This window comes from Salvia miltiorrhiza, chromosome 1, assembly GCF_028751815.1.
Source record: "Salvia miltiorrhiza cultivar Shanhuang (shh) chromosome 1, IMPLAD_Smil_shh, whole genome shotgun sequence".
In the NCBI taxonomy this organism is placed as follows: Eukaryota; Viridiplantae; Streptophyta; class Magnoliopsida; order Lamiales; family Lamiaceae; genus Salvia; species Salvia miltiorrhiza.
Window position 1 is genome coordinate 46,363,293 of NC_080387.1, and position 15,979 is coordinate 46,379,271.

General features: G+C 35.0%; 1 protein-coding gene across 1 annotated transcript; it reads right to left on the minus strand.

Moving 5' to 3' along the window:
• Positions 1-356: 356 nt before the first annotated feature.
• Positions 357-15,519, minus strand: LOC130986904 (diacylglycerol O-acyltransferase 1A). Its single transcript, XM_057910449.1, has 16 exons — positions 14,756-15,519; positions 13,234-13,314; positions 12,937-13,010; positions 12,773-12,848; positions 11,885-11,952; positions 10,717-10,840; positions 10,403-10,501; positions 9,566-9,667; positions 9,339-9,475; positions 6,683-6,764; positions 6,534-6,554; positions 5,121-5,183; positions 2,497-2,544; positions 2,343-2,405; positions 1,874-1,927; positions 357-806 (listed from the first exon to the last, which is right to left on the minus strand). Exons 1-16 carry the CDS (start codon positions 15,182-15,184, stop codon positions 702-704), a joined length of 1,626 nt encoding a protein of 541 aa, XP_057766432.1. The 5' UTR covers positions 15,185-15,519; the 3' UTR covers positions 357-701.
• Positions 15,520-15,979: the final 460 nt, after the last annotated feature.

Consider the following 15,979-nt stretch of genomic DNA (forward strand, 5'->3'; position numbering starts at 1 on the left):
ATCGCACGAATGGACGTTCTAGTAATTAATGAAGCATCAGCTACTACTAACCTTTGAAAGTTTGTTGGGCGTCCAAAAAAGTTAAATACAATCAGCTTCATCAAAACAATTCAAATGTAAATCTCGATTTCTGATTAATATAGGAGCATAATCCAAGTTCAATATTCGCTCCTCAAAAGTAGTCCCAAGATATCATTTTTTTTTAATTTTTTTACAAGTATTATTTTGAATACAGTTATTTGGTGGGACCTTCATGACAACCGGTAGTTTTATCGACTATAACTATATTCTTTAAAATAGTAGTATTATATATGTAGATCTAGAAATCATAATGCAGTCGACGTACAACACACATATTTTCGCGAGAATATACAAATTGTGATATAGCACAGAAATAAAAAATGTACAAATTCAACCCATTTCCAGTGTGAAAATGTGGATGCTTCATCAAATTTTAGAGCATTCTGTAATTCCTTGAAAACTAGACAAAACTTTGATGGCCCCTACCCCCATTACAACAAATCATAAAGTCAGGAACCGAGGCAGATAACAAACTACTCCAAGCTGTTTCAGACAGATAAGATGCAGCAAGTTCTCTATCAGCACACAATCAGGATTCTTCTTTTCTTCTTATTTTTTCGGGCGAGGGGTGAGCGGGGGTGTTTTCTACTTGGAACATAAACTTTTGAGGATGGATATCCCTACCTTGCGCTAGCTTTTCGATTCATCAAGTCATGGTAGTACAGCAGCACACACATAGGTTGACCGAAGATGCAGAAGAAGCACCAGAACATCATATTCCCCACCTGGTGGAGAATACAAATTACAGGCATCTTATCGACTTGAATTTTATGAATATTTCTAATTTATGGATGTACAAGAGCAAAAGAAAAAGAAACATAAAACGCAACATGTCTATAGCCGTTTAAGAATATAGACAGATGAGGAAGTGTAGTAACTGATTGTATTAACAACTGGATCTTTTCACATGTACACAATTTCCAATCAAGATATTCCTCTGAAGACAAAGTAGAGCTTCTGCCGCTACTGATGAAAGGACCGCTCAGTGCTAATAGACTATCTTTCAAACTAGGTGAAGGAACTAAACCTTTTAAGTAGAGTCAAATCGAGAAATTAAAGAGATTCGAGACAATAATCCGGGAGACTAAGGAGGTGTCTGGCTGAGCTTATAAGCTCTTGACAAGTGTTTGGCAAAATAAACTCCTAAACAGCTTATAAGCTGTAAAATAAGATCCAACAGCTTATAAGCCCCCAAAAAAATTCCTCAACCCCAATGTATTTTTTCATAATCTTATAAACAACAATCATATTACAAAAATATCCTAATATGGTTTGTTTTTTCCATCATATACCATACCAATTTCACATCTCTTCAATTTTCTCTCTCTAACTCACAACTCTCTCCCTAGCTAAGCACAATTATCCAAACACTATGACAACTTATAAGCTTTTGAGACATTACATCTTATAAGCTCTCTAAAATAAGCTCATCCAAACACCCTCTAAAGTAAGTTTTAGATTCATACATGATAGCTTTGGACAAAGGTCTAGACCACATGAAAAAATACATTAAAGAACGCCTAGTTATTCTGAGAAATTTTCAAGGAATTAATAAGATAAGCTATAAGTCAGTTATTTGCATCTACTCTAACTAGAAGCTCTATCCAGCAATAAGGAACTAGTTAACTTCTAATGTGCTTTATAGTACTAATGACCACATTTTTTTTGGTTGGGGGGAGGGGGGATTGTTCGGGCGGGCAATTCATAAGGTCAAGTCATTCACAGTCAAAGTGGTAAAAGAAGCATAGCAAATGAACAAAGTAGTAAATGCGATAAGAAAGAGGAAGCCAACCATTGAGTTTTTGAACTTGTCTTGCAAGTAATTAGTCACGATTACAAGAGGAACCTGTTCAAATACAAAGTAGTGGACTGAATTAGAAATCCACCTTTACTTCCCCCAAGGAAAGGATGGAATTTACAAAAATGACACCGAAGTTGTTTCATTTTACCAGCATTGCAGTACTAACCAACATAGAGAACTGTTTATTCCATGCATTTCTTTGTTACATTGAAATATAATGTTACTTTAAAAAAATTAAAAGCTGGGCATTTAGCTCGATCCAGTGTTAAACAAATAATTTAAATTCAATTTGGTCTTGATTGACCATATTTCCTGTGCAGAGTTTCTTTTGATTTTGTGCTACTACATTCTGAAGGCAAGCCTCCCCAAATCAATACGTTGTAAAGCTCACAAGATAACTTTAAACAATGGTGTCATGTCATGTTGGATAGTCAGATTTACAGGGTATAAAAGTTCATACCTGAAGCATGATACCAGAGAATGCCCAAAACTTGAAGATGTGGCAAGGGACAGCAATGCACAACTGTTTAGCACATATAACCCACGGTTATCTAACTAACTGCTAGAGTTCCTGAGTTCCATGAATTTTATAAACCAGAAGAAGGTCATCATACCTCATGGAAAATTGCAGACACAAGAAATGCAATCAAAACTGCCACTATCTGTATCAGAGAAACCAAGGGACATTTTAAAATAAACAGAGGAGACACAAGCAAATGGTAATGTGCTTCTCATAATTTACTAGCAGCCTGATGGCTTGATCTAGAAACATAAATATCATTAAAGAAATAACTACCATGGTCAGACCTCGCAAGAGATGTTAGTTTCACAAAAATGAATTCAGAAACTAGCAGAGGAAAAGGCACTTATATCATGGACAACATTAACTAATTGTTTATTTTGGATGCAGTTGAATGAAAAAAATATATATATATCAGCACCTTGAACTTTTATTGTTTTGACTTACAGTATTTGGTTACAGAAATTACAACTTATCACAATAAGATGGGTGATATTTTAGCTAGTATGGATGCATCACATACTTTTAAGGTCATCATCAATATGTGACATGATTGAAAAAGGAAAGTATGAGAAGAGCTCCTGCAGTTACTACAGAATGAAAATCTGTTAACAGGCACGGAGAGATTGGAAGGTAGAGACTATAGAAGGTCAACAGAGCATAGGTAGCAAAGAAACCAAATTGATCTAACCAACAGAAGTCTCAAAGCTTGTCAGATTCATGTGAAAGATTCAAGTGTTTAAACCATGGGTACAAACCTATCAAAACATTTCTGTTATAAAGTATCAACAAAGATTACCAAGCTTCAATTATAAACTAGGAAGCACCGGTACGAATACGAAATACGAATACGATACGAGACGAGAACGAAAATAAGTCAATATCCCAAAAATCACAATATGAATACGTTAAAAATACATTTTAATTTTTATAATAATTTTATAAATAATATTAATATATATATCATAGAAACTAATTCATAACCAAATATAACAAATAACTACTTAATTCTTAAAACTTAGAAGTAAATAAATAAATAGCAAAATTAAACCCACCCCTTACCTACACCAATCGGCCACCCAAGTAAATAAATAATATAATTAAACCCACCCCAATATACCCACCGCCTACCATCAATATTAGAGTGTTTAATATTTAGAATTTAACCCATCGATTAACCCCCAATCTTCCACGATACGCACCCCCAATATAAACCCAATTCACACTCCAATTCATGAACTGCTCCAGAACAGCGGCGGCGGCAGTCGCGACGCGGAGAATGGGCTGGGATTTCACACTCCAATTCATGAACTGCTCCAGAACAGCGTCGGCGGCAGTCGCGACGGCGGAGAATGGGCTGGGATTTGCGCCGTTTGCATATATGTAGGGTTTAGGAGATGAGAAATTCAGAGAACTAATTCGCGTCAGTAGGCTTGGTCTTCTTTTTTTTCTTTTTTAAATTGGGTCAAACGTATTTTCTAGTCAACAGGCGTATTAAAAACGTATTTCTCAAACCCTAAAAACAAAAATACGAAAAAAATGAAAAAGACGTATTAAATACGTATTTCAGACGTATTTACACGTATTCGTATTTTTTTCGTTTTAATACTCGGACGCTACCCTCAGAAACGTACTGGTGCTTCATAGATTATAAACATTTTAACTACAAATTGCATAAGCAACTATGAAGCACCGATACGTTTCTGAGGGTAGCGTCCGAGTATTAAAATAAAAAAATACGAATACGTCTAAATACGTCTGAAATACGTATTTAATACATCTTTTTCATTTTTTTCGTATTTTTGTTTTTAGGGTTTGAGAAATACGTTTTTAATACGCCTGTTGACTAAAAAATACGTTTGACCCAATTTAAAAAAGAAAAAACAGAAGACCAAGCCTACTACGCGAATTAGTTCTCTGAATTTCTCATCTCCTAAACCCTACATATATGCAAGCGGCGCAAATCCCAGCCCGTTCTCCGCCGCCGCTGTTCTGGAGCAGTTCATGAATTGGAGTGTGAATTGGGTATATATTGGGGGTGCGTATCGTGGTAGGCGGTGGGTATATTGGGGTGGGTTTAATTATGTTATTTATTTACTTGGGTGGCCGATTGGTGTAGGTAAGGGGTGGGTTTAATTTTGCTATTTATTTATTTACTTCTAAGTTTTAAGAATTAAGTAGTTATTTGTTATATTTGGTTATGAATTAGTTTCTATGATATATATATTAATATTATTTATAAAATTATTATAAAAATTAAAATGTATTTTTAACGTATTCATATTGTGATTTTTGGGATATTGACTTATTTTCGTTCTCGTCTCGTATCGTATTCGTATTTCGTATTCGTACCGGTGCTTCCTAGATAAGCAATATGCCATTGATAAGGATGAAACTTGATAACAGCCATCTAAGACATAAACATCACTACAAATGGATAGCCGATGACCCTTGAGTTTCAATTAGAACTCAACTAAGGCACACTAGATACACTAGATAAGCATACAAAATTAACTAGCAGCCGTTGCACCAGTGATGTCGAATTGTATATATATTTGCATGTATATGCATACAAAAGAGCAAGACCACACATAGAAAAAGACAACGTGATGTTGAAAAATAAGGTACTACCAGGAAAATACCTGCCTACAACCAATAAATCCGCACATGCATTCATAGAAAGTTGATTTAACTAACATACTAGTTATAAGAAAATACCTTTGGTAACCCATTCTGTAAGCATGGGCAATATATATGTCGAACCATCCATTTATGGACAGGCTGCGATGAACAAAAGACAATAAGAAAATTGTATAACAGAAGACAGTAACTGCAGTAAACCAGCAGAACTTAGAAATGGTAGCAGAAGTCAGATATTTATGTACCCCCTAATTATGTAACATATGATACTTCTATGCATTTTTCCCAAATAAAAACTAATACCTACTTGTAAATACTAATACTAGTAATTGATACCTATTTTGGAACAGAGAAACCATATGTGACAATCCAGCTAGCCCAAATAATTTACCAAAAAGTGCACAGTGAGTAAACATTTTCTGAAACGGATATAAAAACTTATGGCCAACATGAGACATGCACATCATTCGGAGCTCTGATTCTTAAGCTACCTGTCTCCTTACCACACCCCCCTTTTCCACAAGCAAAACACATTCCATGTTTCTGCCACCAACTAAGTTTTAGAAACTTTAGTATAAACCTAACTAGTAAAGTTGTTGAGCACAGGATATATTTATCACAGTACTTCTTTGAGATAGAGAAGGAAAAGGATGTTTATGCAGCTTAGTGAGGCTCTAAAAGCAAAAAAACATGGTTTTACATAGAAAATATGGATGGATAAAAACAACAAATGTGGTAAGCACATGGATGGATAAAAGTAATAATAATAAAAGATGGCAACTGATAAATAAAGATAACAACGATGATTTCCCATCCAAGCCATGCCCTTATCCTTTGCTAGACACCTAATTACAGATTCTCATTACCAATAAAATGGGGGGTACATGATTACGGACAAAAGAAAACACAAATTTATTCTAGATTGGCAAGACATATACTGATAGAAGATATCATGTACTCTATGGGGGTGTTTACTTTGATGGATTGAAGCTTTGGGATATCCCAAGGCCCTTGATTATTTTTATCATTTAAGATAGTTTTGCTTGATTCTTATCCCATTGAAAGGGTGGGATTGGAGAAATCCTGAGGAAAAAAATACTCAATCATGCATCTTATCAATCATGCAAAGTGAACGCCCCTTGTCAGTATGTGGAGATCCTCTAACACTGATCATTAATAAGAGTGAACATCTGTGTTATGATTATAAGCAGATTTTCTGAGAGCCATTAGTTGCCCAAGTACAAGTTCACATTGGTTGCATTTGGGTACTACCGTACTAGAGTTGCTTATCTTCCATATCTTTGAAATATTACATAACCATGTCACAACAGTTGGTTGGCATGTGGGTTCTCAATGTAATTATGGGAGTCCACATTGAGAGGTGATGAAAGTTTCAGCACAAAAATTAGTTCAACACAGATTAAAAATGAATTGGGTCAATGGATTCAAATTCCCTTGCAATAAATCAGCTCTGAATAACCCAAAACTCACCATATTCCACATTCTCCAATACTGACGACAGCAGCAACATTGTCCCAATCAATACATAGTAACAAAATAAAAAATATTGTCAGACATGATTTATGTTCTAATAATGAGAAGAATTAGCAGATAAACAATAGTAGAGGATAGTATTCTACCTCCTCGACTGTCTTTGCGTTCCACCAATCCTTATAAAACTCACGGTCCCCAAAGCATAAAAGTTCAGCAAGTATATTTAGCCTATATCATAGCACTGCATGTAAGTATATGATCAGAGCAATGCGATTACAAGGACAAGCTAAGTTTAAGTGGTAAACCTAGTTTCTCATCATATAGAGACTTCAAAAATCAGAAAAGAGAAATGGTCTGTGAATTGTATGGTGCCTATGCTACCTATAAGAAAAACTAAATCGACAAGGTATTTAAAACAAGCTCCAGCCAAAACTACTATAACCGAGCATATTATGTTTGCCCCTTTTTCTCAATTTTTTATCCTCCAAGACTGGACCCATGATAAAAATCAGGTTCAAACCTCTTAACAAGATACGGCCCCCAGACAAGATCAGGCATTTTGTGTCAATTGTCTCAGAAGCAAATTATGGGCTCAACGTAAGGTTTCTAACGGTATTTTCAATTGCAAGGTTCGCGGAGATGAATTCTAAAAGATGTCTAATATCGCGGGGGCTGGAGCCTGAAAATGGGTCTGACTGCTAATTGCAATAAAAATACAAATCAAATATTTAACTGTTAACTTTCAAAAGTCGTGACGAAAGAGAAAAATGAGGTATAACTTGTGATTTAATATGCAGTTTTCCCTTAAATTTATTAGTGTCCACACATTTATAAATTTTTTGTTTCTTCACACATTTTTCTAGTTCTTATTATAGATACTCAAATATGCTAAAGATTATGTGTATTTGTGAATGTGTAATATCTCAGGTTTCAATAATATACTCGTTTCCTGAAAATACTACATAAATCTCATATTATGAATTATAATTACTTCATTTTATGACATTCTTGCTTTCTGTAAACAAAATTTAAAATTCTTCTATTGTTTTCTTTTTTGTGGCTTATTTCTAAATGGTGTACCTTGCACCTTATGCCTTTGGCTACTGTACTGGACACTCAGATTATCTTCTTGAGCAAATATTTGTAATTCATATGGCCTCAATTTGAAGTACATATCAACTAAGTGAAAACAGGAGTGATTTCAAATCACTTGAACCCTCTTACAGTCTTACTTACAGCGTCGTTTATTAGATTTTTTTTAATGATCATGCTAAGAAACCATGCTCTCAGGTCTCAACTTTATTGAATCTTAATCCCATGATGAAGGCAAAAATTGGACGCGTAGAGGTCATATAAGCAGATACACTAACTTTTAATGGTGAAGGTCTAACCTTTTACCAACCATATGTTTGGAAAAAAAAATTTAAACAAGTATCTGATGAAGCATATAATTGGAGCATAGACTATCTACAATACATCAAACGCAACAGTTTGCATTTGGTTAACTTTTTTTTTTTACCTCTACACGAAAGTTTGGAAGATGCTGCACCAACACTAGCAGCTTACATAACGGTTCACATGCAGTATCATGAATATATACCTCTACAGAGAGGCATGCAAAAGAGAACCAACTTTTGAACTTATCCAAACAAATATCAAGAGTTTTCTAGGCAAATATCTATGACTAGTTAAGAACACCAAATTAGTCTTGCTAGTGATTAATAGCGCTTTCTAATTGAGTATGAATATTTTTGTGTTCTTTTTCCGTTGCTTAAAATTCTTCATGTCTTATATTTTGTGGAGATATATGTTCTAGCAAAACCCTATTATCCATATTATGCCAGGAATTATTCAGAAACCACTCCGCTTTCACCATGTATACACGACTATCACATACACCATGTATACACGACTATCACATAACAAATAGCAATATCAAAATGAACAGAGTTTAAAAGCAGAAAATAAAACAGTGATAACACTCACTTTTCTATGGGTTTTAATGTTCTTAAGATGTCACTTTTATAGGGAATTGAGTGTTTGGTAGTTATTTTGTGCTTGAATTATTTTATCTTGTGGTGAAATTTACAGAAATATTGAAGCTTAATTAGGAAGAATGGTCTGAACGAAAAGTTGTAGATCATCACTATACGAGTTCGTGGGCAGAAACAGGTCGCAAATCAGAGTTCAGATTTGAGAGATATGACCAAAACAAGAAAGTCGCGCACAACAATGGAAACGCGGCGAACATCTCGGCAATCGCCTGATCGTCGAAGTCTCTTTTTTTTGAAGAGCATCTCGGAGACCATTTCGGTGAGCGCCGATTTTGTGAAGCAGAGCAGTTATAACTTGAAGATTCAAGACTTGTTCATACTGAATTCTTTTCGAGTTTTACTAGTTTTAATTGATTCAATTATTTTTCTTTTAATTATGTCTTTGATTTATTTGATTATGTTCAGCTAATTTGTGCGTTTGATATATTAATATAAATTTACCCTCTAGTTTTTGATTCATGATTATTTGTGTGTTCGTTTTTCAATCCATGTGGATACGATACTCTACTTACTACTTGCTATCAATTGCACTGTTTAGTTGCAGTATTTCATTGTGTGGATACGATACTCTACTTACTACTTGCTATCAATTGCACTGTTTAGTTGCGGTATTTTATTGTTAGTATTTTAGTGATTAAACAACCATATAAATACCATAATACTTCTTGAACCGAAGTAAAGCAGATTAATCTATCATGGTATTTTGACTGTGAAAATATCCTATAATCTTAAGGAAGAAAGAACATACCAGAGGTGGAAAAAACAATAAAACATGCAGAGCCACACGTATAAATTTGGAACTGAAAGCTTCAAGACCCTCTCGATGGCATACAAAAGATTCCCTTTCAGGGGATGTTGAGAATTTTGAACAATCGGATTTATATACTGCATTATAAAAGAAACCAAATAAAGCCATGTTTCACAGTTAAGTAAGCTGAACGATCTCAATTTGAAGAGGAAGAAACAGGAAATCACCTGTTCTACAATAAATCCCATGAATCCTGTAAATATTACCAGCTTAATGAGTTGCCTCACCACCCAACCCTTTCGAATGCATGATGTTCGAGGGTAGCTTGGCTACAAACAATAGAACTTCAATTAATAGGCACAATCACATTAGCTATAAAACTTATAGTTGAGGTTCTACAGACCAGAGTACTGCTAAGGACTTATGCATCACAGCATCAGTCACTAGCGCAACGCAGACCACAAAAATTGAAATAATTTACTGAGATTAGGTTAGCGAGAATGACTCTTCTTTCTATGCAGATTAAAACATTTGTACACGCAACAGAATACGACTCCAAGTGACATTTATTCCTCATGTCGACTGAATATGCACTATCAAGATTGGATGTGTGATCTTGGAAAAGCACTCCGTCCAAGTAACAAAGGCATTAACTGAATGTTAACTCAGTACTTTTTTCATCACCACTTTAACTGATAATGAGACAATGCTTCCTATTAACATGTTTAACAGACACAAACATGTTTAGAAGATACACAAAATGCATAGTAGATCAAATTAAAAGAGAATTTGCAACACACATGACTACATGAGTGAACCCTAGCAAATCATAGTAAGGCCTTTAAGAGCCGTAAACTTGGTAAGAATATCTCACAAATAAAGACTAGGCTTTCTACGTAAGGCAAAAGAGATTTCTTACTGAAATCTACAACCTTGCATGTTAACACATAACCCTTCAAATCCTTAAATTCACTTTTATTGCAGCATAGACATATAGTTTAACTAAAACTGATTGAAGAGTTAAGTATGCAGTCTCTATTGACAAATTGCAAGAGCAAGTATACCTGGTAACACAACGTAGGAGCAACCATGAAATACACCAGACTTTTAAAGCTAACATCATAAGAGTAGTCAAGGTTCCAGTATTTGGATACAGCTTCCCACTGACATCATACAGTAAACTTGTTATGAGAAAATATCCCAGCATGGCTCCATCTTTGACAAGGGATTCAAGTAAAAATTACTACTGTGTCCATGCTTGTTTAGTACAGATCTGAGGACAATGTGGTCTATTATCCTGGTACTGGTACTATAAAATTTATGGTGATATATATGACAGAATGCACCATGCGATGACAGAAATATCCCTTCTCATTACCTTATCAAGTGATTTTGCTAGTACTCTCAAATCATAATTTGTATGTGCGTATGAAACCAGCTTCAACCATACAATGCAAGCAAAGAGCATCAACGCGACACCAGATAGTACAGCAGAATCACACCTGTGCAGCAGTTGAATCAGCATATTCACATCAGGATTGTACTTTAGACCAGCTCAACTGTGATCCATTCTCTCTACTGAATATCTTAAAACTAATGTTTTAATGATCCCCTCTGTAACAATCTTGGAGGAACTCTAACCTTTTGTGCATCTTACAACTTGCAATTAACTAACAAAAGAGACTGACAATATGAAATGTCTCTTAAAATTCTGACATTCAGTATCCCAACTTCATATTGTCGATAAGATCATGTAAACAGTAAACTCCAACCTAAACTCAAAAGGTATAGGGTGAATGGTGAAGCAGGTATAGCAAACCCATCCATCAAGTTGCAAGACCAACTCACAAAGCTTAAAAAAGTCGTCATGATGGTAATACAGAAAGGCAGAAACTAGCATTTCTAATATCATGTCACAATTTTTAGGAATGTCCTCCTCTTTTCAACTAATACTGAGATTTTCTTTATGCGTTCCTGAGCAATTAAATTACCTAAAAGTGGACTAAGAGACCCATATATTTCAATTCAAATTGATCAATTATCAGTCACAGTATTAATTTGTTTATTCACCAGTTTGACTGGCACAGGTTCATCATAGATGTTCAATTTCAATGATATTCTTCTCTCTAGCAAATCTAAGAGGAAATTGAGTGAACATTTAAATATTTTTTCTTATATATTAACCGGTACTATAGGCCATCTACGAAGAAGAATTTAAACAAGATAATTCTCAACCTAGGTTAAGGCATCAGCATACCCAGCATAAGAAAAACCACTAAAAACCCTGCACTGCCTTCACATATCAGAGCACAATAGTGCTGTAATTTGTTTTCTATTCCATATCCAATTATAGTGGTCTGTCTAATAAACAATGATAATTACGACTTCTACCTAGAAAATGCCATCCAATCATACCAAATAGAGTGGTGGGAGAACAAAGAGTAACTAAAGCAAGTTCAAGCATTCCAGATGAATATATGTTCATAGAATCTGGCAATTCCCTCATTTTAGATAAATGTTATACTTCTGTAGTAGTCAAGACATACCTAAGAATGACAACAACCGGAAACAAGATCGCTGTTGTTGTAATTATTATGTGTAGAAAAACTGCAACCTGCAACAGAAAAATTCAACTAGGACTATATTCATAAATATTATCTGCATGGACAGTTAAGCACAATGGTCATAACTTAATTTAAGCTCATACCAAATAACAATAACAATTATAACATAATAGGAAGGTCAACTAACAATAATGTGAAGAACACTGCGGAGTTATGTCCCTACTAAAACATTAGTTAGCCAGCATAATGGTTAAAACCCCATAGGAAATGCAAGAGTTTAAAAGTTCAAGACCTATTATTGAAGAAGGTACTACCTGTATCATCGTAAAAGTGAAAAAATAAATAAATTAAAGTCAACTGTATCATAATTCAACGAGACATACTAGTTCCCCATGAAACCTTTACAGTGGATACCACATATTGACCCATATTTAACTGTTAGCTAGTTTAACCCAAGAAGAGTTGTTGCAGCACTAGCTAAGTTAATTAAAGATAAGAGGAAAACAAACATTATCAGCAAAAAGCAACTAAACATCAACAGCATTCATGAATTCTCCACTGTTGCAAAAAACTCTCTAATGGTGTCAGTGTCACTAAAATATTTATGTAATTCAACTGTAAGCTTTTTTATGGTATTATAGACAATGAAGCAAGAGACTTCTATGAAGATGCAAAATTCAGGAGGCAAACTTTGTCCATTCACATTACATTTGTGTAGAAATGAACAAATATTCACTTATTTTTATCATGATTCAAGGCACACGCAGCTTAGCATTGTACTGAAAGGAAAGTAGGCATAAATATAGTCATCTACATGATAATCGCAAACGAAAAAATGGGGGAAGGAAGAAGGAACTGACTTCTACTTACCCACTCATGTATATACTTCAGTTTCACTAACTTCTCCACAAGAAATGCAGCAAGTGCAAAAATGGGAAGACAAAGACTGCAAAAACAATGTAAAAAGCAACCATTAAGATAATCTCTTGTCAATCATCCCAAATTTCAATAAAAAGGGTTCAAGATGCAATTACCAACACATTAGCAGTGGCCAATCACTAAGTGATGTCGAACTAAACCAAAATCCTGCTTTGATCAGCCATCCATACTGAATAAAGACAGTATTAGATAATATCGACAAAAACAATTCAATTAAAAAGTAACAAATACATACTTAACTACCTAACAAAAACTAGGGTGAATATTTCTTAATGTAAGAGTTTGATGAACATGCATCAATGATAACTAGAGACTTTAGATAGCAAACATGTGATAAATCAAAGCACCAATATTTGTACGGGTAAAAAAATGGCCCTATGCGAAAGACGCACCTTCATCAAATTCTCAATTATAAGTCTGCTATTTACAGCAACAAGCACCACTATACAAAGGTTGAATAAACCAGCATGGCTCTGCAAGAGGACAAATAAATCATTACTGAAAACCAAGTAGTTCCATTTCCTTTCAACATCCAAGTGTTCCAAAAGTGTGCGTGTGTTGGCCTAGCGGCAGGAGGTTAATGCCCAAGATCTGAGGCCCTAGGTTCGAGTCCTCCGTCGCGCGGTCTTTAAATTTCTTTATTTACTTGTGTAATTTATCCAAGTGTTCCCAAAAAGATAAATGTTTCTCTTTAAACCAACATTTGGGGTTAGGGGAGTTGAAATTTAATAACACCAACTGCATATTGCTTTATTTAATCCAATATACTTGGCCCCATTTCCTGAGTCAGATCAAATAAACATTCACAATAATGACAAACTCTAATAATTAACCCAATTTACTTTTGTGTTCACCTGAAATAACAAGGCTGTTGCATGATTGCATCAGTTTTAAGAATTACTTTTTCAAATACACCACACATTTGAATGTATCATAAGAGATGATATTATATGCTTATGCTAAAGAAACCTAGCATAAGCATGAAGGTACAAAATTAAGAAATTACAACCAGTAGCATCGAAGACAATATTCTGCAACAGTAACAATCTTTCCAACCCAACCAAAAGAAAACAAGGGACAACTGAGACGCAGCAAAATTCTTGCAGATTCTTACTTCAAACTATTTCCTGTTTTTCACTTCAACCACAATAGTTCTGCACCACCAACTAATACCCGGAGGAAATAGGAATGAAATGAAGCAAGAGAAAGAAAAACTGCAACCTCGAAAAACCAATGTTTAAGCATTTCACCGAGTTTTTGCTCTCTAAGTTCCGAAGGTCTCAAACTGAATAGTTCAATTCGAGATTATCACAAGTTGCATTATACTGGCACAAGTTCACTTACAGAATAAATGAAACTGAAGCGTGTAAACACAAAAAAGAAAGAAAAGGTCCTAACATGGAGTTCTACTATTTTAAGTATTTCAATAAGTTGCTGGCTTCTACATACTAAATGGCTAAAGTCGAAGAGTTCAATCCAATATTTCTTTAGGTTGCCCTCTCCGTTGGCAAACATTAATCAAAAGTCCAATCATAGATGTAGTTATAATAACAAATTAGATGCATGTGACTCTTACTGTTAAAATTTTTCTTATGATTCTTCAGTGCAAGCAGAACAGGTATCTAGCAAATTAATCACAGCAAGCATATTATTACTAATCTTCGGTCCTTATTCTATATACATTGTGCAAGAAATAAGCTCATATAATCTAAACTTGTCATCCATTCTTTATACATAAAACTATAAGAATAGCAGCAAATTATAAGCAAACAGCATCTGGGTGATAAGTGACGCAATAGCAATAATTTATGAACTTACCACCATACATTCCAGGAAGAAAATATTAAGCTTGGAGTTCAGGAAACCTAAAACTGTTCATGCAACGCCATATAACCTCAAAGAAGTTTAATCTACCTGTTTAAAGATAGCGTCGGAGCTGAGAGGACTCTCCTTATTTTTGCGGTGTGCTGGCGCCGCTGCTCTGAATGTCAATTTGACAGCCAAGGCGTCCGTTCCGCTGCCATTACTACTTTCTCCATTGTCCTTCACTTTGCCCTCCTCCTCCTCCTCCTCCTCGTTAACATAACTCAACCCCACATCCTGCTTCTTGTTCTCGGATTCCACGGCTCCGCGGCGGGGATTCCCCATCAAATTAGCGTCGTTTCGGTCATCTTCGGAATCATTGATTGGGCTCTCCACCTCCGGAGAGCTGGAATCGGAGTCGAGAACAGGCGGAACAGAGAGCGCACTCTGTCTCCGTCGAAGAGTGGCGTGGTGTGCGCCACCATTTTCGGCGCCGGACGATGTCGCGCCGAGGATCTCCGGCGAGTCCAAGATCGCCATCGCGCGGAAAATTGAGAAGAAAGAAGTCTAATTCAGAACTCGCCGACAAGAATTCGGTTCAAGAGAGGTGAAGATACAGATTTAATTAAATTTTTCAAAGAGATGTCGTATTAGAAATTTAAGGGAAACTAATAAATTATAGTAGTAATAAAATTGAGGCGGTTTGCTTAAGTTCATGCATTATTTTGATTTGTAACTATGGTGGCGTATTTTAGCTTTTACGGCGCGCGCGGTGGAATGGAACACTATGAAAAAGGTTGCTCCTCGGGAAGATGCTGATTTTGGCATCATTGCTTTAACATTCATTGTGTATATCCATGGCAATTTATTTATGGATTATTTATTACTATCACATATCTACGAACGGAAATTAGGTTCTATGTTCTTAAAAAAATGGATACGTGCAAAAATAGTTGGCATATCGTTTTATTGGAAACGCACATAAATAATCGTTTACGAATTTTCCCTGTTTGGTCATGTAATATTGTAAATGATAATTACGCCTACGCAAATTTTTCTGTGCGGTCAACCGTATACGACGCGGACGGTTTAAAAGTTTACATTTCTTCACAATAATGTTTACTTTTATTGATAAGAACTTTTACTTTTAGTTATTTTCACTTATTAATACTTTTATTCTTAACTATTTGATCGAGTAATTATTGTGGTCATAAAAAGTAATTATTGTTATAATAAAATATAATATGTCTAAATTATTACATTTATTCATGATAAATAGTACTTTTATCCATGAGAACGTGTACTATTACGTAAGTATACATTTGTGAGAACAAA